The following is a 25,672-nucleotide window of genomic DNA, read 5'->3' as shown; positions in this document are numbered from 1 at the left end:
ATATTAATCGCGATAACTAGAATAATGACGAAATATTCGATTTCGACTACAGGGAGTGCAGAATTATTAGGCAAATGAGTATTTTGACCACATCATCCTCTTTATGCATGTTGTCTTACTCCAAGCTGTATAGGCTCGAAAGCCTACTACCAATTAAACATATTAGGTGATGTGCATCTCTGTAATGAGAAGGGGTGTGGTCTAATGACATCAACACCCTATATCAGGTGTGCATAATTATTAGGCAACTTCCTTTCCTTTGGCAAAATGGGTCAAAAGAAGGACTTGACAGGCTCAGAAAAGTCAAAAATAGTGAGATATCTTGCAGAGGGATGCAGCACTCTTAAAATTGCAAAGCTTCTGAAGCGTGATCATCGAACAATCAAGCGTTTCATTCAAAATAGTCAACAGGGTCGCAAGAAGCGTGTGGAAAAACCAAGGCGCAAAATAACTGCCCATGAACTGAGAAAAGTCAAGCGTGCAGCTGCCAAGATGCCACTTGCCACCAGTTTGGCCATATTTCAGAGCTGCAACATCACTGGAGTGCCCAAAAGCACAAGGTGTGCAATACTCAGAGACATGGCCAAGGTAAGAAAGGCTGAAAGACGACCACCACTGAACAAGACACACAAGCTGAAACGTCAAGACTGGGCCAAGAAATATCTCAAGACTGATTTTTCTAAGGTTTTATGGACTGATGAAATGAGAGTGAGTCTTGATGGGCCAGATGGATGGGCCCGTGGCTGGATTGGTAAAGGGCAGAGAGCTCCAGTCCGACTCAGACGCCAGCAAGGTGGAGGTGGAGTACTGGTTTGGGCTGGTATCATCAAAGATGAGCTTGTGGGGCCTTTTCGGGTTGAGGATGGAGTCAAGCTCAACTCCCAGTCCTACTGCCAGTTTCTGGAAGACACCTTCTTCAAGCAGTGGTACAGGAAGAAGTCTGCATCCTTCAAGAAAAACATGATTTTCATGCAGGACAATGCTCCATCACACGCGTCCAAGTACTCCACAGCGTGGCTGGCAAGAAAGGGTATAAAAGAAGAAAAACTAATGACATGGCCTCCTTGTTCACCTGATCTGAACCCCATTGAGAACCTGTGGTCCATCATCAAATGTGAGATTTACAAGGAGGGAAAACAGTACACCTCTCTGAACAGTGTCTGGGAGGCTGTGGTTGATGCTGCACGCAATGTTGATGGTGAACAGATCAAAACACTGACAGAATCCATGGATGGCAGGCTTTTGAGTGTCCTTGCAAAGAAAGGTGGCTATATTGGTCACTGATTTGTTTTTGTTTTGTTTTTGAATGTCAGAAATTTATATTTGTGAATGTTGAGATGTTATATTGGTTTCACTGGTAAAAATAAATAATTGAAATGGGTATATATTTGTTTTTTGTTAAGTTGCCTAATAATTATGCACAGTAATAGTCACCTGCACACACAGATATCCCCCTAAAATAGCTAAAACTAAAAACAAACTAAAAACTACTTCCAAAAATATTCAGCTTTGATATTAATGAGTTTTTTGGGTTCATTGAGAACATGGTTGTTGTTCAATAATAAAATTAATCCTCAAAAATACAACTTGCCTAATAATTCTGCACTCCCTGTATATCTGTTTCAGATTCAGTCACAAAGGGGATTTGCCGCCAAATCTGCGACTTTTCCCCATTCGTGCCAGGTCTAAAGAAGGGAGTGTGGCATAGGCGGGGAAGGGAATGGGCTGGCCGGCCCATAACATTTATAATTTTCTACTCTTGTTTTAAGCGTAGAAAATGATCGAAATCTCCGCCAGCAAGGTTGCTGGTGTACATTTAGACAGGTGATGGATGCGCCTGCGCCTTTACATGACTTCAGCATATCGACTGCCAGGTGTATTAACACTGGCATATAAAATGTTAATAAATGACCGCACAAATGTTTGAAATATTTGAATGTGTGGGTTTTAAGGCATACTGCAGGTTGTCAGATATACAGCATGGTCATAATGCCACTTTGTCTCTGCATTTGCCCTACAGCTTGTTATTTTCAAAGGGCTTAATGTATTTGATGCTATATACAGGCAACATCATATGGACAGAGATCCACTGTACTGTTTCTGCAAACAGCAAAAAGAATTCAGGAAGTTTGCTCTAACACCCCCACCTCTTCCTTCCTCCTCCCACCCCCTAACCAGTGACTGACAAGTATCTGCACGTACAGTTGCAAGAAAATGTTAACCCTTTGGAATGATATGGATTTCTGCACAAATTGGTCATAAAATGTGATCTGATCTTCATCTAAGTCACAACAATAGACAATCACAGTCTGCTTAAACTAATAACACACAAATCAGAATCAGAATTAGCTTTATTCGCCAAACACGACACAGTCGATCGTGCTCGGAATTGGGTTAGGCACAGGTACAGGCATAGTAACAAGGGGGTGGAAGGGGGGGTAGCAATGGGCACATTAGGGGCGAGGGAGGGATTATGGGCGGGAGATGGGGCGTGATGAGTTCAGCAGTCTGACGGCCGTTAGGAAGAAAGTGTTCGGCCTCCTCGATTTCCTTGCAGGGATGGCCTGATACCTGCGGCCGGACTTTAGACGTCTGAAGAGATGATGACCCGGATGGGAGTGGTCATTGAATATTTTCAGAGCCCTAGAGCGCAGTCTGTTGGAGAAGATAGAGTCAAGGGGTGATAGTGGCAGTCGAGTAGTTCTCTCCGCCGAGCTGATGACCCTTTGTAGTTTGCGCTTGTCACTGGCTGATGAGCCGGCATACCACACCAGAAGGGACGAGCACAATACCGACTCGATGGTACAGGAGTAGAAGGACTTCAGTAGGTCCTGAGCCATGCCGAACTTCCTCAGTTGTCGAAGGAAATAGAGCCGCTGGTGAGCCTTCTTAATGATGGACGAGATGTTGGGACGCCAGGATAGGTCTTCGGAGATTGTCGTGCCTAGGAGGCGGGCACTGGGTACCCTAGCGACTTCATATCCGTCTATATGGGTCGGGGGAGGGACTACCCTTCCCTTCCTGAAGTCGACGACCAGCTCGACCGTCTTTGTGGCGTTTAGGACCAGGTTGTGCGCGCCGCACCAGTTGCTGATCCTGTCAATTTCCTTACGGTAGGCCTGCTCATCGCTGTCGCTAATCAGGCCCACAAGTGATTAAATAATTAATTTAATTTAAATAATTAAATGTTACCATGTTTTTATTGAACACACTGTGTAAACATTCACAGTGTAGGTGGAAAAAGTATGTGAACCCTTGTATTTAATAACTGGTTGAACCTCCTCTGGCTGCAATAACTTCAACCAAACTTTTCCTGTAGTTGCAGATCAGATGTGAACAACGGTCAGGAGTGGTTCTTGACCATTACTCTAACAGAACTGTTTCAGTTCAGCAATATTCTTGGGATGTCTGGTGGGAATCGCTTTCTTGAGGTCATGCCACAGCATCTCAATCGGGTTGAGGTCAGGACTCTGATTGGGCCACTCCAGAAGGCGTATTTTCTTCTGTTTAAGTCATTCTGTTGTTGATTTAATTCTATGCTTTGGTTCGTTGTCCTGTTGCAACACCCATCTTCTGTTGAGCTTCAGCTGGTGGACAGATGGCCTTAAGTTCTCCTGCAAAATGTCTTGCTAAACTTGGGAATTCATTTTTCCTTCGATGATAGTAATCCGTCCAGGCCCTGACACGGCAAAGCAGCCCCAAACCATGATGCCCCCACCACCATACTTCACAGTTGGGATGAAGTTTTGATGTTGGTATGCTGTGCCTCTTTTTCTCCACACATAGTGTTGTGTGTTTCTTCCAAACAACTCAACTTTGGTTTCATCTGTCAACAGAATATTTTGCCAGTACTGCTGTGGAACATCCAGGTGCTCTTGTGCAAACTGCAAATGTGCAGCAATGGTTTTTTTGGACAGCAGTGACTTCCTCTGTGGTATCTTCCCATAAAATCCATTCTTGTTTAGTGTTTTACGTATCGTAGATTCGCTAACAGGGATTTTAGCATATGCCAGAGACTTATGTAAGTCTTTAGCTGACACTCTAGGATTCTTCTTCACCTCGTTGTGCAGTCTGCGCTGTGCTCTTGCAGTCATCTTTACAGGACGGCCACTCCTAGGGAAAGTAGCAGCAGTGCTGAACTTTCTCCATTTATAGACAATTTGTCTTACCGTGGACTGATGAACAGCAAGGCTTTTGGAGATACTTTCATAATCCTTTCCAGCATTATGCAAGTCAACAATTCTTAATCATAGGTCTTCTGAGAGTTCTTTTACACGAGGCATCATTCACATCAGGCAATGCTTCTTGTGAAAAGCAAACCCAAAACTAGTGTTTGTTTTTTATAGGGCAGGGCAGCTGTAACCAACACCTCCAATCTCATCTCATTGATTGGACTCCAGTTAGCTGACACCTCACTCGAATTAGCTCTTGGAGATGTCATTAGTCTAGGGGTTCACATACTTTTTCCACCTGCACTGTGAATGTTTACATGGTGTGCGCAATAAAAACATGGTAACATTTAATTATTTGTGTGTTATTAGTTTAAGCAGACTGTGATTGTCTATTGTTGTGACTTAGATGAAGATCAGATCACATTTTGTGACCAATTTGTGCAGAAATCCATATCATTCCAAAGGGTTCACATACTTTTTCTTGCAACTGTATACCGGTAGTGGATCGCTCTCCTCATAAAAAAAACCAAATGGTTTTCATCAAAATGCATAGGCCCACCACCGCAAAACAGAGCCTACAGGTGGTGAGACCCAACAGCCCAACAACGGACCGTACCGTCAGGCGAAGCCCCTCTCCAATGCATTGCAATACTTCTGTATTGTAATACATTGGCTGTAAGTGTATTACCAGTGTAATACACTTACAGCCTGCTTCCTGTGAGATCCAGGGGGCTGGATCTCACAGGCTTACAGGAAGGCAGCCACAATGCCTAAGGAAGGTATCAGGCTGCCTTCCCAGCCATCGGGTACCTGTCACAGCAGCGCTGGGAACCTGATGGCAGCTACCTCCCTCTACAGACATTGCGCGTGCCGCGGTCAGCACTGACCGCGGCACATCAATGGTTAATGCGCTGGCATCAGTGTTTTCACCAATGTCGGCGCATATAGCAGGGGTCTGGCTATTAGTGACTGCCAGACCCCTGCAGCTGATCGGGCTGGCACTGCTCGCCCGATCAGTGTATATTAAGGTTACTGAACCCTCTATGAGGTAATCCTGTAGGTTTTGTGTCTAGGGACTCTTAACAAAGAACCTAATGATATTTGTTGGAAGACCTATGATACGACTAGGGTGCTAATGACTCCAAAATCAATAAAGTTTTTGATGTTCCTTAGCTAGGTGGCTTCCTTCACACTCATATTTAGTAGGTAGCGGCCCTTCTCAAGAGAGGTTCACCAACAGGCATTGTTCCTTTGTGAGATATCAAATTCATCTCCATCCATATTAAATGCAGTTCGCGGAAAGTTATATTAGACAGTAAAAGCAGTATTATAGGATGATCACAGCAGGTAAGAGGTTCATTGGTAACTAAATCATCCCCTCTTCCAGAAAGGCCATCATGGCTGGTCGTGGATTTTCACTCGTCCCATTGGCTTTCTGATGGTCCACAGGATGCATTATTAACACATGATATACTGTAAAAGAACAAAAGATACATTTACATAGTGATGTTAACTGGAGGGGAACGAAAAGTAAAATAAGGGAGGAAGACATATTGACCTAGGTAGGAGTATGTGGAGTGGGAAGTAGCATCTTGTTCTATTACAGATAATCTATGCCTTTATTGCGTCTTAGACTAAATTTCCTCCATGTTTGGCTCATGTGCTCAGAAATCTACACATATACCTCTAACATGCCCATTAGGCAAACGTGACATAAGGGTGTCCTATTAGCATACACTTGGATAGTAAACATTGATGCACCTATGTCTTAACATAATTGAAAATACATATGTGAAAAAAGAAGAAAAATGTATATACTGTATGGTTTACATGTGATGTGAACGAAGCCTACTGGGAGTCAATGACATATATGTAACTGCATAGGAGTACCACCATGACTTCTGTTGATAAAACACAATACTTAAAAGCCATAGATACCTTTGGGTCAATTATTGTATTGTACTCATTTAGAGCTAAAAATCATTTTTATCAATTGGTCTTTATTAAATATGTTAAGACTCTTTTTCTGTATAGTCTTGAGATTCTCCAGTAGCATGCTCTCTGTTTTTACTGCGTTCTGTCAGGCAGCTCAGCTGATGGCTCCTTATCTCTGATCTCTGACCTTATAAACACATATTAAAGCTCAAGTCTTATTTTATTGATAATAATGTAGAGAAAGTTAATACAAGCCAGTTACTAAAATATTGTTATTATCCATATTGCTTCATTTGCTGACTGGATTCATTTTTCCATCACATTATACACTGCTCGTATCCATGATTACCACCACCCTGCAATCCATCAGTGGTGGTCATGCTTGCACACTATATGAAAAAGCACTAGCCTATGTGAGCTCCAACGGTCCCGGCCAGCAGAGAGGCAGGTGCTTTTTTCTATAGTGTGCAAGCACAGCCACCGCTTGTCAGCTTTCTTAGCTGAGCAGTGCAGGCAAAAGCAGGAGCCCACTCCGCTCAGCTAATCTTGGCATAGTAGATGGGTACAGGGTACTCATGTGCTATGCCAGCAGTTAGTAATACTCCAGGGAGCACGGGCAGGAGCAGCAATGAGCAATAACTATTATGCAGTTACGGATTATGCATATAGACAATTTTTGTGGGTCCACTATGGCAAGTAACCAGTTTGACTTTTTGGCCAAACCGTAAGGGCATTATTCTGGCGCCTCCCCAGTAGTCACCCTTTAACACCTATACAGGGATGTGACATCCCTGCAGGTTAGCAACCAGTCCACTACCTCCTAGAATGGTCCTGTAACGTGACAGCTGACCCTCAGACTCAGGAACTCTGATGACTTGGGCAATGACTAAAACAAGGACAGATTACAAACAGATCAAGGCAAAACATGGTACAACAGAAAAGAATGACATGAATGCAAAAGCTAGGCAGGTCATAACATTCAAGAGACAAATCCATCACTGACACAGAACTCGTGAATATAGCAGACTGAAACAAGCACATTAGTCAGACAGGTGCACATGAACATATTGTGCCTTGGAGCAGGGATATATTGAAAGATGTGCTGTCCTTTCCACAGCCCTGCAAAACGATAGAACATATCCTATTCTTGTCCATTTTATGGACAAGGATAGGACAGTTCAATAGGGGCCAGGACATTCCATTCCGCGAATTGCGGAACACTCACAGACAATATCCGTGTTTTGTGGATCCACAATTTATGGACTGAAATTGTCACAGGAAGTACGGGGAAGGAAAGAAAACCAAAGGTAACCACAACTAAACAACAACAGACTAGGCCCCAAACCTATGGAATAAAGAGGTCACCTCCTAGCATTCCCTGATACTCTCCCTAAGCTGCTAACAACATATGCAAATCTCAAAGGTAGAAATACACATGCACAGGAACCTGAGACTGCTGAAACACTGCACCAAATCCTCAGCTTAGGGAACAGAGAAAGAGGCAACCGGCTTCTTCTAAACTGAAGGAGCTAGTGTCTCCCTGAGGCCTAGTCAGACACAACAAGAAAAGAGAAAGGACTTAGCTTGAGATGTAACTGGAACAGGAGAAGCACCACACAAGCAGAGCACTCCACAGAAGAGCTATCAGCCGCAGGGAAACAAGTGAGAGGCGGAACATATAAAGAGCCAGTTGGCTGATGATAAGTAGCATCTGCGAAGGGGTGGAAACCTGTCAGCAACAATGAAAACAAGAGAGATCTGTCAGATAGACTCCTGAGTCTTCCGTCTATTTGAACTTCTAAGATCTCTCTCAGGGCCAACAGTGACAGAAATACATCCAACAGTCGTGTGCATGAGCCCTAAGTGTGAACATGAGTGTGGTTAATATGGTGCCCTTGACTAAGCTTTGATGAGACCTAGGTTGGGCAGAATATAGACTATTATGGATTTTATTGCCTTCCCGTTTCATCTTTGAGTCTGTGAATGTAATAAAACCTCAAGAAGAAGCATTGTGTAAATTGTGCTTGACTATCAACTTTTTTTTCTTTTTTCCACCGCTTGTCACTTTGTCAGCTCTCTTAGCTGGGCAGAATTTAACCCTTTATGACAACGCTGCTGAATATATTTAATAAAGACCAATTGATCTGGTGGCCTGGACCACGTGAGTGTGCATAGACCAGAACTTCTTTCTATAGTGTGCAAGCACGGCCACTGCTAAAGGATTGTAGGGTGGCCGTAACACCTGGATACAGGCAGTATATAATGTGATGGAAAAATGAATCAAGCCATCAAAGGAAGCAATATGGACATGGAAAAATGAATCAAGCCATCAAAGGAAGCAATATGGACAATCACAATACATTAAGAAGTGCCTTGTATTAACTTTGCCATTTGCACAAGTGACACGCCCATTTAAGGTTCATGCTTTCAATAGAAAATATTTTAAAAGACACCAAAGACATTTATATGATAGTTGAAGTATATGCATAAATGTCTGTAGATGGAGCTCCCACTTCTGAGGATAGGGGTCCTCTAATGTTTAATCCTTCTAGGAAAACAATCCCTCCCACGCATTTAGGCACAGATTGAGTTGGAGAAAGTTGCGTACATTCTGTGGATATGACATAAATGTCATTGGCGTCTTCTTCTCTAAATCTCCTTCCCTCCTCGACATCATCATGCCTTACATAGGCGAACATCTCCTTTATGTCTGTGACTGTGCCATCTGCACCCTTCTATGACCCGCAGTTTCATCCACTGAACTCCATATCCTTCCAGCACATGTGCAGTTCAGTGGATGAAGCCGCTGGCCACAGAAGGGTTCAGATGGCACAGGTGCAGATATAAAGGAGATGTTCAGCTGTGCAAGGCATGATGACATTGAAAAGGGTAGGAGATGTAGAGAAGAAGAGGAACGGAAGAGCGGGGCTCCGTTCCAATGGGTGCTGCTGGACTTCTTTGGTGATGTGTACAGCCACTTGGGCACATGTATCTTCATTTACATATAAAAAAAACATGTTTTTTCTGGCCCAAAAGAAGCGGTATCAGAACATAAAGGTACATTTGAAAATATTACGAGAGCTACAGTACGAGTACGATTAAGGCCTCATGCACAAGACCGTTCCTTTTTTTGCAGTCGGAACGGGCGGCCCATTGTAGAAATGCCTATTCTTGCCCGCAAAACGGACAAGAATAGGACATGTTATATTTTTTTTGCGGGGCCACGGAACGGAGCAACGGATGCGGACAGCACATGGAAGTGAGGACCAAAACAACGGTCGTGTGCATGAGCCCTAAAAATGAGCTTTGGATGTGACAGACTCCCTTTAATCTAGTAATATTGGGATCTCACAGGCACTGAACTGAGAGAACTTTGTTGAATATCAAGAGCCTTAAAGGCTGGATCTCAATACTTTTTAAGTGCATGTAATAAAAAATGTACAGTCGTGGCCAAAAGTTTTGAGAATTACATAAATATTGGAAATTGGAAAAGTTGCTGCCCAAGTTTTTATAATAGCAATTTGCATATACTCCAGAATGTTATGAAGAGTGATCAGATGAATTGCATAGTCCTTCTTTGCCATGAAAATTTACTTAATCCCAAAAAAACCTTTCCACTGCATTTCATTGCTGTCATTAAAGGACCTGCTGAGATCATTTCAGTAATCGTCTTGTTAACTCAGGTTTAAATGTTGACGAGCACAAGGCTGGAGATCATTATGTCAGGCTGATTGGGTAAAATGGCAGACTTGACCTGTTAAAAGGAGGGTGATGCTTGAAATCATTGTTCTTCCATTGTTAACCATGGTGACCTGCAAAGAAACGCGTGCAGCCATCATTGCGTTGCATAAAAATGGCTTCACAGGCAAGGACATTGTGGCTACTAAGATTGCACCTCAATCAACAATTTATAGGATCATCAAGAAATTCAAGGAAAGAGGTTCAATTCTTGTTAAGAAGGCTTCAGGGCATCCAAGAAAGTCCAGCAAGCGCCAGGATCGTCTCCTAAAGAGGATTCAGCTGCGGGATCGGAGTGCCACCAGTGCAGAGCTTGCTCAGGAATGGCAGCAGGCAGGTGTGAGCGCATCTGCACGCACAGTGAGGCAAAGACTTTTGGAAGATGGCCTGGTGTCAAGAAGGGCAGCAAAAAAGCCACTTCTCTAAAAAAAAAACCATCAGGGAGAGATTGATCTTCTGCAGAAAATATGGGGAATGGACTGCTGAGGACTGGGGCAAAGTCATATTCTCCGATGAAGCCTCTTTCCGATTGTTTGGGGCATCAGGAAAAAGGCTTGTCCGGAGAAGAAAAGGTGAGCGCTACCATCAGTCCTGTGTCATGCCAGCAGTAAAGCATCCTGACACCATTCATGTGTGGGATTGCTTCTCATCCAAGGGAGTGGGCTCACTCACAATTTTGCCCAAAAACACAGCCATGAATAAAGAATGGTACCAAAACACCCTCCAACAGCAACTTCTTCCAACAATCCAACAACAGTTTGGTGAAGAACAATGCATTTTCCAGCACGATGGAGCCATAAGGCAAAAGTGATAACTAAGTTGCTCGGGGACCAAAATGTTGACATTTTGGGTCCATGGCCTGGAAACTCCCCAGATCTTAATCCCATTGAGAACTTGTGGTCAATCCTCAAGAGGCGGGTGGACAAACAAAAACCCACTAATTCTGACAAACTCCAAGAAGTGATTATGAAAGAATGGGTTGCTATCAGTCAGGAATTGGCCCAGAAGTTGATTGAGAGCATGCCCAGTCGAATTGCAGAGATCCTGAAAAAGAAGGGCCAACACTGCAAATACTGACTCTTTGCATATATGTCATGTAATTTTCGATAAAAGCCTTTGAAACGGATGAAGTGCGTGTAATTATATTTCACTACATCACAGACACAACTGAAACAAAGATCTAAAAGCAGTTTAGCAGCAAACTTTGTGAAAACTAATATTTGTGTCATTCTCAAAACTTTTGGCCACGACTGTAGAATAGCCAGAGTTATACAATAAAATGTATCTGTAAAGTACCACCAGAGGTTTGTTTATTCTCTGTCCACCATGCTAAGGCAGACTGGGCGAACTGGGAACTTAAAGTGGCCCATGGACATTTTTATATCCAAAAGAAAAAATCTAAAAACAAGCAAAGGCAAAAAAAATAAAAAATACTACACCTATTACATAATCCCCTAAACCCCCACCCAATCCACAATGCGTTTGTATTTCTCTTCTTGCATTTCCCATGTTTCAATCGAAGAAGAAGATGTTGTCTCACTGGCCATCTACCAGAACACCTGCAAGGTCTGGGTATGTCTAGTGGATACATGAGCCCCATTTCCATACAACCCCAGAGTTTTTCTAACTTCTTTTTCTAAGTTATACCGGGGTGCTGGGGTAAAATTATTTTTAATGCATACACATAGGGGGGAATTTATCATGAGAGTAAAATGTGAAGTCAGTTTTGCTTGATGTGTTGGTGTACTTTATGCTACATTTATCAAATCTCTCATGTTACTTGATAAATGTGTCTTATCCTTAGGCCCCTTTCACACGGGCGAGTTTTCCATGCGGGTGCGATGCGTGCGGTGAACGCATTGCACCCGCACTGAATCCTGACCTATTCATTTCTATGGGGCTGTGCACATGAGCGTTGATTTTCACGCATCACTTGTGCGTTGAGTGAAAATCGCAGCATGCTCTATATTGTGCGATTTTCACGCGACGCAGGCCCCATAGAAGTGAATGGGGTGCGTGAAAATCGCATAGCATCCGCAAGCAAGTGCGGATGCGGTGCGATTTTCATGCATGGTTGCTAGGTGACAGTCTATTCACTGTATTATTTTCCCTTATAACATGGTTATAAGGGAAAATAATAGCATTCTGAATACAGAATGCAAAGTATAATAGTGCTGGAGGGGTTAAAAAAATAAAATAAAAATTTAACTCACCTTAGTCCACTTGATCGCGAAGCCCGGCATCTCCTTCTGTATCCTTTGTTGAGCAGGACCTGTGGTGAGCATTAATTACAGGTAAAGGACCTTTGATGACGTCAGATCACATGCTCCATCACCACGGTGATGGACCATGTGATTGGAGCATGTGATCTGACGTCACCACAGGTCATTTAGCCCACAGCTAGTAAAGAAGAGACCGGGAACTACGCGATCAAGAGGATAAGGTGAGTTAACTTTTTTTATATATTTTTTTAACCCCTCCAGCACTATTGTACTATGCATTATGTATTCAGAATGCTATTATCTTCCCTTATAACCATGTTATAAGGGAAAATAATACAATCTTCAGAACATCAATCCCAAGCCCAAACTTCTGTGAAGAAGTTCGGGTTTGGGTACCAAACATGCGCGATTTTTCTCACGCGAGTGCAAAACGCATGACAATGTTTTGCACTCACGCAGAAAAATCGCGCATTTTCCCGCAACGCACCCGCCTATTATCCGGGCCAAAAATATGACGCCCATGTGAAAGAGGCCTTAGACCTAACACTTTTGTCTAGAGAAGCTACTCAAGTTTTCCTACTCCACCCTTCTTCTGGAGTGAGATTGTGACTTAAAAAAAAAAAGTCTTAATGATAAAACTGGAGTGAAACTCATTAACATAGCTAACCACGCCCACTTTCCCACCCACATTACAAAAGTGAGTGATGTAAAATTGCAAAAAGTCGCAAAAGAAGTCTCAATTTTGTGCAATCGCGAAACTTTTTGTGCGAGTGCAAAAAGTCACAAAAGCCCTATTTTTGCGACGTTTTGATGCCAGATTTTTGGAGTGAAGGTATGATAAATCAAGGCCATAGCGTGAGCTATTTAAAAGGGTAAAATGTCCCTTTAAAAGTGACAGTATTAAGTGCATCATTTCTTCCAAGAAGCACTGGTAAAAAAAGCTGGCCTGGTCCACCACTTCTGGTCTGGATATTAAATGGGCATTCACACCCTTATCTGACTGAAACAAACAATAAAAGTAAAGAAGAGCCTTCATAAATGTTACTCCATTAAGCACCATTTTTAATGCAATTAATAAATCTGATAAGATTGCACTTTCAAAATTTTTATGTGTTGGGCCATAGCTGAAGAGCCTCCACTCTTCATATACATGGAAGTGCTCAGCTTGGCATTCATGCCATTTCAATAATGGGAGGAGATAAGCAGCTGCCCTTTATTTGAGGGCAACAAACCAAAGTCCAACCAGTTAGATCCTTGTTTACTTTGATTTTAGGAGAACCCTTTGGAGGGTCACCCCCTTCGGGCTGTATTACACCAACAGATTATCTGACCAATTTCTGTCCAATCAGACCAATAGTTGGTGTGTATAACAAAAGATCTGTGTGTGTAAACGGCCATCTGGCCAATGATTGGTCAGAAAATCTGTCCAATAATCTGTTGGTGTAATATAACCCTAAGGCCATGTTCACATGAACATATGTCACGTCTGTGTGCTGTCCATTTTAACGACCAGCACAGAACCATGTGTCCATTGTGAGAAACTCATTGAATGCCTTTTCTGGTCCATTTTAGTGAACTGAACTTGCACAGCACATGGATGTCACGCGTGTGCTACCCTTAAAGGGAACCTGTCACCTGGATTTTGTGTATAGAGCTGAGGACATGGGTTGCTAGATGGCCGCTAGCACATCCGCAATACCCAGTCCCCATAGCTCTGTGTGCTTTTATTGTGTAAAAAAAAACTATTTGATACATATGCGAATTAACCTGAGATGAGTCCGAGCTTGAAAATATAACTCTTCTCTGGTCACACAAGTAAGATATGACTCTTTTATGTTAATTTGCATATGTATCAAATCTTTTTTTTTACACAATAAAAGCACACGGAGCTATGGGGACTGGGTATTGCGGATGTGCTAGCGGCCATCTAGCAGCCCATGTTCCCAGCTCTATATCCAAAATCCCAGTGACAGGTTCCCTTTAAGTCATGCGTTCATTGCTAAGCGATGGTAAAAAATAGAAAAAAAATAACACCTGGAAATTTTAATATGAATGAGAAAACCAGATGACAAATGAATGTAGAAAATGGACCTATGAAACCCACACGGACACAACATGAACATTCATGTGTGCAAAACAATCAGATTATACATCTATGTGAATAAGGCGTTATGCATTAGCTTTTCGCCTGTATGGTGAAGGATACCTCACACACTGCACCTGTATGGTGAAGGATACCTCACATCCTGCACCTGTATGGTGAAGGATACCTCACACACTGCACCTGTATGGTGAAGGATACCTCACACACTGCACCTGTATGGTGAAGGATACCTCACACACTGCACCTGTATGGTGAAGGATACCTCACACACTGCACCTGTATGGTGAAGGATACCTCACATCCTGCACCTGTATGGTGAAGGATACCTCACACACTGCACCTGTATGGTGAAGGATACCTCACACCCTGCACCTGTATGGTGAAGGATACCTCACACAATACACCTGTATGGTGAAGGATACCTCACACACTGCACCTGTATGGTGAAGGATACCTCACATCCTGCACCTGTATGGTGAAGGATACCTCACACACTGCACCTGTATGGTGAAGGATACCTCACACCCTGCACCTGTATGGTGAAGGATACCTCACACAATACACCTGTATGGTGAAGGATACCTCACACAATGCATCTGTATGGTGAAGGATACCTCACACAATGCATCTGTATGGTGAAGTATACCTCACACAATGCATCTGTATGGTGAAGGATACCTCACACACTGCACCTGTATGGTGAAGGATACCTCACATCCTGCACCTGTATGGTGAAGGATACCTCACACACTGCACCTGTATGGTGAAGGATACCTCACACCCTGCACCTGTATGGTGAAGGATACCTCACACAATACACCTGTATGGTGAAGGATACCTCACACAATGCATCTGTATGGTGAAGGATACCTCACACAATGCATCTGTATGGTGAAGTATACCTCATACAATGCATCTGTATGGTGAAGGATACCTCACACACTGCACCTGTATGGTGAAGGATACCTAACACCCTGTGCCTGTATGGTGAAGGATACCTCACACACTGCACCTGTATGGTGAAGGATACCTCACACAATGCACCTGTATGGTGAAGGATACCTCACACACTGCACCTGTATGGTGAAGGATACCTCACACACTGCACCTGTATGGTGAAGGATACCTCACACAATACACCTGTATGGTGAAGGATACCTCACACACTGCACCTGTATGGTGAAGGATACCTCACACCCTGCACCTGTATGGTGAAGGATACCTCACACAATACACCTGTATGGTGAAGGATACCTCACACAATGCATCTGTATGGTGAAGGATACCTCACACAATGCATCTGTATGGTGAAGTATACCTCACACAATGCACCTGTATGGTGAAGGATACCTCACATCCTGCACCTGTATGGTGAAGGATACCTCACACACTGCACCTGTATGGTGAAGGATACCTCACACCCTGCACCTGTATGGTGAAGGATACCTCACACAATACACCTGTATGGTGAAGGATACCTCACACAATGCATCTGTATGGTGAAGGATACCTCACACAATGCATCTGTATGGTGAAGTATACCTCACACAATGCATCTGTATGGTGAAGGATACCTCACACACTGCACCTGTATGGTGAAGGATACCTAACACCCTGTGCCTGTATGGTGAAGGATACCTCACACACTGCACCTGTATGGTGAAGGATACCTCACACAATGCACCTGTATGGTGAAGGATACCTCACACACTGCACCTGTATGGTGAAGGATACCTCACACACTGCACCTGTATGGTGAAGGATACCGCACACAATACACCTGTATGGTGAAGGATACCTCACACACTGCACCTGTATGGTGAAGGATACCTCACACCCTGCACCTGTATGGTGAAGGATACCTCACACAATACACCTGAATGGTGAAGGATACCTCACACAATGCATCTGTATGGTGAAGGATACCTCACACAATGCATCTGTATGGTGAAGTATACCTCACACAATGCACCTGTATGGTGAAGGATACCTCACATCCTGCACCTGTATGGTGAAGGATACCTCACACACTGCACCTGTATGGTGAAGGATACCTCACACCCTGCACCTGTATGGTGAAGGATACCTCACACAATACACCTGTATGGTGAAGGATACCTCACACAATGCATCTGTATGGTGAAGGATACCTCACACAATGCATCTGTATGGTGAAGTATACCTCACACAATGCATCTGTATGGTGAAGGATACCTCACACACTGCACCTGTATGGTGAAGGATACCTAACACCCTGTGCCTGTATGGTGAAGGATACCTCACACACTGCACCTGTATGGTGAAGGATACCTCACACAATGCACCTGTATGGTGAAGGATACCTCACACACTGCACCTGTATGGTGAAGGATACCTCACACACTGCACCTGTATGGTGAAGGATACCGCACACAATACACCTGTATGGTGAAGGATACCTCACACACTGCACCTGTATGGTGAAGGATACCTCACACCCTGCACCTGTATGGTGAAGGATACCTCACACAATACACCTGAATGGTGAAGGATACCTCACACAATGCATCTGTATGGTGAAGGATACCTCACACAATGCATCTGTATGGTGAAGTATACCTCACACAATGCATCTGTATGGTGAAGGATACCTCACACACTGCACCTGTATGGTGAAGGATACCTAACACCCTGTGCCTGTATGGTGAAGGATACCTCACACACTGCACCTGTATGGTGAAGGATACCTCACACAATGCACCTGTATGGTGAAGGATACCTCACACACTGCACCTGTATGGTGAAGGATACCTCACACACTGCACCTGTATGTTGAAGGATACCTCACACACTGCACCTGTATGGTGAAGGATACCTCACACACTGCACCTGTATGGTGAAGGATACCTCACACACTGCACCTGTATGGTGAAGGATACCTCACACACTGCACCTGTATGGTGAAGGATACCTCACACACTGCACCTGTATGGTGAAGGATACCTCACACACTGCACCTGTATGGTGAAGGATACCTCACACTCTGCACCTGTTTGGTGAAGGATACCTCACACTCTGCACCTGTATGGTGAAGGATACCTCACACTCTGCACCTGTATGGTGAAGGATACCTCACACACTGCACCTGTATGGTGAAGGATACCTCACACACTGCACCTGTATGGTGAAGGATACCTCACACACTGCACCTGTATGGTGAAGGATACCTCACACACTGCACCTGTATGGTGAAGGATACCTCACACACTGCACCTGTATGGTGAAGGATACCTCACACACTGCACCTGTATGGTGAAGGATACCTCACACACTGCACCTGTATGGTGAAGGATACCTCACACACTGCACCTGTATGGTGTGGCCAGAGTGCGAGGGACTTGGAGGAAAGAAAAAGTTCCTGCACTGTGCTATAATTGTTTCTGCTCCCTCATCTGCTTCTCATTGTCACCCAATGCCACCCTACCCGGGAAGGGATACCGTGCGGCCTGGTGAGTCACAATACACATATGCCAACTCACTTGGCCCTGGTCTGTGTCACTGAGCAATCGGAGAAATGAATGGGGAGATCATTGAATTCATGTGAGGTACAGGGCTGGTTCTAGCTTTGTTAGAAAGAGATTATGTATTATATGATGTCTGATTTTAATTTTTTATATTATTCATGGGCCATCCTCTTTATTGTGCCTAAAAGCAGAGATCCACTTTAATAACTACCTTAGTATATTCTTCTTTATGTCGTGGCAGCTTCTCTTGGTAATCCAGCTCATCATGGTACTGTAAGTATCTCAGAAGTACATCAGGGACTTCTAGCCGACCAATGAGACCAAGTTTCCCCACTTGTTTCATCAACCTTCTTATAGTGATACGACACTGAGACATCAGGGATCTTGGATGAACTGTAGAAGATAAAACCATAGTACAGATAAGGATGAGATTGTAGGGTGAAACTACTGTTCAGTAATACAATCTATAAAAATAGAAACTAGCCCAAAGAAGAAAATATAACTAAAAGTTACTTAAAGGGGCCATCACATTTTCACCCAGGCAGCCCCCCTAATATGAGCATCGGAGCATTTCATGCTCCGATGCTCTCCTTTGCCTTGCACTGAATCGCGCAGGCATTTTATGGTAATCTGGTGATCTCAAGATCTCGCGCCTGCGCCGTAACGGTATTCAGTCGGCACAGGCGCACTGAGAGGAGGACGCTCGCTCGGCCGCTCCTTCCTCAGTGCGCCTGCGCTGGGTGTAAATGTGACGTCATCGGCGCAGGCGCATTGAGGATGGAGCGACCGAGCGAGCGTCCTCCTCTCAGTGCGCCTGCGCCGACTGAATACCGTTACGGCGCAGGCACGAGATCTTGATAGCAGAATGGGCCAGCCAGAAGACGATCGCATTCGCTAGCCTTGTCAATCAACATGCAGAGGGGGCGTCTTTATGATAGGAGGATGCGGCTGCTACCAGCAAGTAGCCGCCCTACTTGCTGGTAGACAGGTTATTTGCATATTATAAAAGTACGTTTTATTAATTATCTACTGAACCAAAATGACTAATAACATTATGTATTCATATATCGCAGTATAAGGATTATAAGAAGCCCAAAAAAAAAAAAATGTTTAGTGGGGTGACAGAAGCCCTTTAATATTTCATATGATGTAGTGGGGAGCTGGAAAAAATCCAAATGGGGTAGAATTGGAAAAAAAATCTTTAAATAAAAGTTTTATGTTTTTTTTTTTGTTTATTTTTTACAGCGTTCCCTATGCAGTAAAATTGACCTTACTTTTATTCTCCAGGTCAGTACAATTGCTACGATACCACACTAGTATAGTTTTGCTTTTAAATGCTGAAAAAAAAGATAAAAACTTTGAAAAAAAATACTTTTTTCTTTTCATCGCCACATTCTGATCCCTATAACTTTTTTGTAGTTATGTGTACAGAGCTTTATGACGGGTAATTTTTTGGTGGGGCGATCTGTACTTTTCAATGATACTATTTTGAAGTGTGTGTGATTTTTTGATCTTTTTAACATTTTTCTGGGAGGGCGTGACAAAAAAATGCAAATTGTCCATTTAAATTTTTTTCGGTTATGCCATTCACTGTATAGAATAAATATTGTTATATATTAATAGTTCGGGCATTTTTGGATGTGGTGATCCCTATAATTTTTTTTTATTGTGTTTTTTTATTTTGGAATGTAGGGTAATTAAAACTTTCATATTTTTTCTTATATATTTAAAAACTTGTTTTTACTTTTTTTGTCACTTTTTTAAGTCACCCATGGTGACTATAACTAGCAATCATTAGATTGCCAATTGTGTTCTGTGATGGGTATATATATCCATCACAGAACGCCATTCACTGTATTCCAATACAGTGCTGCCACCTGCTGGCCTCTATAGTCAAGTGATGGTTATTGTAGCCTACTTGAGACTTCGGGCCATCACTGGAGTACTCCAGCTTCCTCCATCTCAGCCAGGGAACGCTGTTACTGGCTCAGGACTGCGCGGCTCCCGCGTCTGCACCGCTCAGATCCTGAGGTCACATTTGACCATGGTGTCTGAGGGGTTAAATGTATGCGATCAGCCTTATGGTTTGGTTTGAAACAGCAGAAACCCGGTAACTATCGCGCCCGCTGCATGCGTGAGCGGGTGCCATCTTTAAAATGCCGACTTCCACCGTACATGTTTGGTGGAGGTCGCAGAAGAGATAATAATTGAAGCAAACTATGTAAAATTTATAGTCGAGGTAATGTTCCTGTCTCCTGTGGTTGGTAAAATAGCGCGGCAGGGCTCGGATGAAGTTGGTCACCTTCACACAGTCTAATATACAGAGAAATAGAGTCCACGCTGCTTTCAGGAAGAAAATGCTATGGACGGCCCCACACTTCTACTTTTCTCCTAGTCTCTCCCTTCATAGTAAATAAAGGAAAAAAAGTTGATAGTCAAGCACAATTTACACAATGCTTCTTCTTGTAGTTTTATTACATTCACAGACTCAAAGATGAAATGGGCAAGTCAATAAAATCCATAATAGTCTATATTCTGCCCAACCTAGGTCTCCCCAAAGCTTTGTCAGGGGCACCATATTAACCACACTCATGTTAACACTAAGGCCTCTTTCAAACGGGCGTTGCGGGAAAAGGTGCGGGTGCATTGCGGCAACACGCGCGATTTTTCCGCTCGAGTGCAAAACATTGTAATGTGTTTTGCACTCGCGTGAGAAAAATCGGCATGTTTGGTACCCAAACCCGAACTTCTTCACAGAAGTACGGGCTTGGGATCGGTGTTCTGTAGATTGTATTATTTTCCCTTATAACATGGTTATAAGGGAAAATAATAGCCATCCTGAATACAGAATGTATAGTAAAAAAGCGCTGGAGGGGTTAAAATAAATAAATAAAAATAATTTAACTCACCTTAATCCACTTGATCGCGCAGCCGGCATCTCTTCTGTCTGTCTTCTGTGCTGTGTGCAGGAACAGGACCTGTGATGACATCACTCCGGTCGTCACATGGTCCATCACATGATACATCACCACAGGTCCTGTTCCTGCACAAAGCAAAGAAAGAGACAGAAGCGATGCCGGCTGCGTGATCAAGTGGATTAAGGTGAGTTAAATTATTATTATTTTTTAACCCCTCCAGCGCTATTTTACTATGCATTCTGTTATAAGGGTAAATAATAATGATCGGGTCTCCATCCCGATCGTCTCCTAGCAACCATGCGTGAAAATCGCACCGCATCCGCACTTGCTTGCGGATGCTTGCGATTTTCACGCAACCCCATTCATTTCTATGGGGCCTGCGTTACGTGAAAAACGCACAAAATAGAGCATGATGCGATTTTCACGCAACGCACAAGTGATGCGTGAAAATCACCGCTCATGTGAACAGCCCCATAGAAATGAATGGGTCGGGATTCAGTGCAGGTGCAATGCGTTCAACTCATGCATCGCATCTGCGCAGAATACTCGCCCGTGTGAAAGGGGCCTAAGGGCTCATGCACACGACTGTTGGATGTATTGCAGTCTGCAAATTGTGGCTCCACAAAACACAGATATCGGCCGTGAGTGTTGTGCAATTCGCGGAACGGAATTTCCTGGCCCCTATTGAACTGTCCTATCCTTGTCCATAAAATGGACAAGAATAGGATATGTTCTATGGTTTTGCAGGGCCGCGAAACGGACAGCACATCTCTCAAACTATCCCTGCTCTAAGGCACAATATGTTCATGTGCACCTGTCTGAGGAATGTGCTTGTTTCTGTGTCAGTGATGGATTTGTCTCTTGAATGTTATGACCTGCCTAGCGTTTGCATTCATGCCATTCTTGTCTGTTGTACCGTGATCTGTTTGTAATCCATGTCCTTGTCTTAGTCATTGCCCAAGTCACCAGAGTTCCTGAGTCTGAGGGTCAGCTGTCACGTTACAGGACCATTCTAGGAGGTAGTGGACTGGTGGCTAACCTGCAGGGATGTCACATCCCTGTATAGGTGGTAAAGGGTGAATACTGGGGAGGCGCCAGAATAATGCCCTTACGGTTTGGCCAAAAAGTCAAACTTGTTAGGGTGGGTTCACATCAGCGTTATGTATTCCGTTATGGCGATCCGTTATAACATGGCTATAACTGAAAATAACGGAATCCATAAGACGGAAGTCAAAACGGAAGCCTTTAAGAGGCATTCCGTTTTGATCTGTCATAATAGAAGTCTATGGGAATCATAACGGACCTGTCTGGTTCCCGGTATGCAAGACAGAAAACAAAGTCCTTTCGACAGGACTTTTTTGTCTGTTCTGCATAACGGGAACCAGATGGATCCATTATGATTCCCGTAGACCTCTATTATGACGGAAAGCAAAACGGAATGCCTTTTAAAGGCTTCCGTTTTGCATTCCGTCATAATACAAGTCTATGGGCAGCATAACGGATCTGTCCTGGTTTCCGTTATGCAGGATTAGACTCCTCCATAATGGATCCATTATGCTGCCCATAGACTTGTATTATGAAGGATCAAAATGTAATGCCTCTTAAGAGCTTCCGTTTTGACTTCTGTCTTAGGGTACTATCACACTAGCTTTTTTCTTTTCCGGCATAGAGTTCCGTCACAGGGGCTCTATACCGGAAAAGAACGGATCATGCATTCTGAATGGAGAGTAATCTGTTCAGGAGGCATCAGGATGTCTTCAGTTCAGTCATTTTGACTGATCAGGCAAAAGTTAATACCGTAGCATGCTACGGTTTTATCTCCGGCGAAAAAAACTGAAGACTTGCCGGAATGCCGGATCCGGCATTTTTCCCCATAGGAATGTATTAGTGCCGGATCCGGCATTCAAAATACCAGAATGCCGGATCCATCAGACCGGTAAAAATTTGAAAAAAGATACAAGACGGATCCGTCTGTCCGCATGACAAGCTGAGAGACGGATCCATTCTTGCAATGCATTTGTGAGACGGATGCTCACAAATGCTTTCAGTCAGATGCAGATCGACGGAACTACCCACCGGATCACACTGCCGCAAGTGTGAAAGTAGCCTTAAGGATTTCGTTATTTTCCGTTATAACCATGTTATAACGGAAAGCCATAACGGAATACATAACGCTGATGTGAACCCACCCTTACTTGGCATAGTGGACCCACAAAAATTGTCTATATGCATAATCCGAAACTGCATAAGGCCCCTTTCACACGGGCGAGTATTCCGCGCGGATGCGATGCGTGAGTTGAACGCATTGCACCCGCACTGAATACCGACCCATTCATTTCTATGGGGCTGTTCACATGAGCGGTGATTTTCACGCATCACTTATGCGTTGCGTGAAAATAGCAGCATTCTCCTCTTTGTGCATTGCGGTGCGATAATCCACGCAACGCAGGCCCCATAGAAGTGAATGGGGATGAGTGAAAATCGCAAGCATCTGCAAGCAAGTGCGGATGCGGTGCGATTTTTACGCACAGTTGCTAGGACATGATCGAGATGGAGACCCGATCATTATTATTTTCCCTTATAACATGGTTATAAGGGAAAATAATAGCATTCTGAATACAGAATGCATAGTAAAATAGCGCTGTAGGGGTTAAAAATAAAAATAAAAATTATTTAACTCACCTTAGTCCACTTGTTGGCGTAGCCGGCATCTCCTTCTGTCTCCTTTGCTGAACAGGACCTGGGGTGAGCATTAATTACATGAACAGAACCTGTAATGACGTCACTCCGGTCATCACATGTTCCATCACATGATCCATCACCATGGTAAAAGATCATGTGACGGACCATGTGATGACCGGAGTGACGTCACCACAGGTCCTGTTCATGTAATGAATGCTCACCCCAGGTCCTGTTCAGCAAAGGAGACAGAAGGAGATGCCGGGCTACGCTAACAAGTGGACTAAGGTGAGTTAAAATATTTTTTTTTTATTTTTTTAACCCCTCCAGTGCTGTTTGACTATGCATTCTGTATTCAGAATGCTATTATTTTCCCTTTTAACCATGTTATAAGGGAAAATAATACAATCTACAGAACACCGATCCCAAGCCCGAACTTCTGTGAAGAAGTTCGGGCTTGGGTACCAAACATGCGCGATTTTTTTCATGCGAGTGCAAAACACATTACAATGTTTTGCATTTGCGCAGAAAAATCGCGGGTGTTCCCGTAACGCACCTGCACATTTTCCCGCAACGCCCATGTGAAAGAGGCCTAAGGCCTCTTTCACACGGGCGTCATGTTTTTTGCCCGGATAAGAGCCGGGTGCGTTGCGGGAAAATGGGCAAGAAGTTCGGGCTTGGGATGGATGTTCTGAAGATTGTATTATTTTCCCTTATAACATGGTGCTGGAAGGGTTAAAAAAATAAAAAAGTTAACTCACCTTATCCTCTTGTTTGGGTAGTTCGTTCCCGGTCTGTTCTTTGCTAGCTGTGGGCTTGGGCTGAATGACCTGTGGTGACGTCAGATCACATGCTCCAATCACATGGTCCATCACCATGGTGATGGAGCATGTGATCTGACGTCATCAAAGGTCCTTTAGCCCAAGCCCACAGCTAGCAAAGAACAGACCGGGAACGAACTACCCGAACAAGAGGATAAGGTGAGTTAACTTTTTTATTTTTTTAACCCTTCCAGCACTATTATACTCTGCATTCTGTAGTCAGAAAGCTATTATTTTCCTTTATAACCATGTTATAAGGGAAAATAATACAATCTTCAGAACATCAATCCCAAGCCCGAACTTCTGTGAAGAAGTTCGGGTTTGGGTACCAAACATGCGCGATTTTTCTCACGCGAGTGCAAAACGCATGACAATGTTTTGCACTCGCGCAGGAAAATTGCGCATTTTCCCGCAACGCACCCGGCTCTTATCCGGGCAAAAAACATGACGCCCATGTGAAAGAGGCCTAAGAGTTACGACGATAGCCAAACACTTCAGATAGCAGTCAGTCAAATGCTTGTTTGACCAGCAGCTATTCTTCCTGGCCCCCAAACATAGCAACATTCAAGTTAGCTGAGTGTGCATGTGTTTTCATGAGGAGAGCAGAAAGCCATTACCAGACACTTTAAATCTCATGATCAATACTTGTTTACTGCAACATCTGCTGGGGACAATGGGGAGCACCCAACATAAATCAGAGCGGTGGCCTGATCTACCACAATCACCCAACATTCATCTAATGTATTGGAACCTTAAAGGGATTGTGTCACTTTGGAAAATAACATTTATCATGCAGAGAAAGTTAATACAAGGCACTTCCTAATGTATTGTGCTTGTCCATATTGCTTCCTTGATTCATTTTTCCTTTACATTATGCACTGCTCGTTTCCATGGTTACGACCACCCCGCTTGCACACTATAGGAAGAAATGCTGGCCTCTTTGGTGACCGGGACCGTGGGAGCGCACATAGGCTGGTGCTTTTTCCTAAATTGTGCAAGCACGACCACCGCTGCTGGATTACAGGGTGGTCTTAACCATGGAAATGAGACATGTATAATGGGATGGAAAAATGAATCCAGACAGCAAAGGAAGCAATATGGACAATCACAATACATTAGTAAGTGCCTTGTATTAACTTTCTCTACATGATAAATGCTATTTGCTGAAGTGACACAACCCATTTAAGTGCAGAAAAATAAAGGAGTTTGCAGAGGCTGTTCTTAGAGAAAAGGATGAATTTTGAATTGCATTAATTTAGAGACTGGTGGTAAGAATAGATGAATGAGTTGTGAAGCAGAGTAGAAGATACATGAACCTGAACTAACATACTGAATGCATCTTCTGCAGACTGGAATATTGTAGAGTGATAATGTAGAAGGTGAAGATATTTATAGGAAATAAATACAGGACTTCACATTTTCAATGCTCAGAAGAAGGAGATGTCTTTACCCATTTCTCTGTCCAGAAGTTTTGCTGCATCATTATCAACTTGTATCCGGGTTTTCTGTATATCAGGTAAGTACATATTAGCCCCAAACTGAATGAGCAGCTCCACAAATTGGACCTCATAGCTGTTGGC

At 43.6% G+C, this 25,672-nt stretch overlaps 1 protein-coding gene across 1 annotated transcript in view; it reads right to left on the bottom strand.

The window, feature by feature from the left end:
- Nucleotides 1-5,660: 5,660 nt before the first annotated feature.
- The window catches only part of LOC122919795 (ankyrin repeat and SOCS box protein 12-like), a 76,188-nt gene continuing 56,176 nt past the window's right edge, over nucleotides 5,661-25,672 (bottom strand). The window contains exons 3-4 of the mRNA XM_044268982.1: nucleotides 17,886-18,067; nucleotides 5,661-7,836 (exon numbers count right to left, since the gene is read on the bottom strand). Coding sequence (XP_044124917.1) covers nucleotides 7,687-7,836; nucleotides 17,886-18,067 — 332 coding nt within the window. The 3' untranslated portion in view covers nucleotides 5,661-7,686. The remainder of the gene's footprint in view (nucleotides 7,837-17,885; nucleotides 18,068-25,672) is intronic.

This window comes from Bufo gargarizans, chromosome 9 (assembly GCF_014858855.1).
Source record: "Bufo gargarizans isolate SCDJY-AF-19 chromosome 9, ASM1485885v1, whole genome shotgun sequence".
In the NCBI taxonomy this organism is placed as follows: Eukaryota; Metazoa; Chordata; class Amphibia; order Anura; family Bufonidae; genus Bufo; species Bufo gargarizans.
This window is presented reverse-complemented; position numbering and strand designations above follow the sequence as displayed.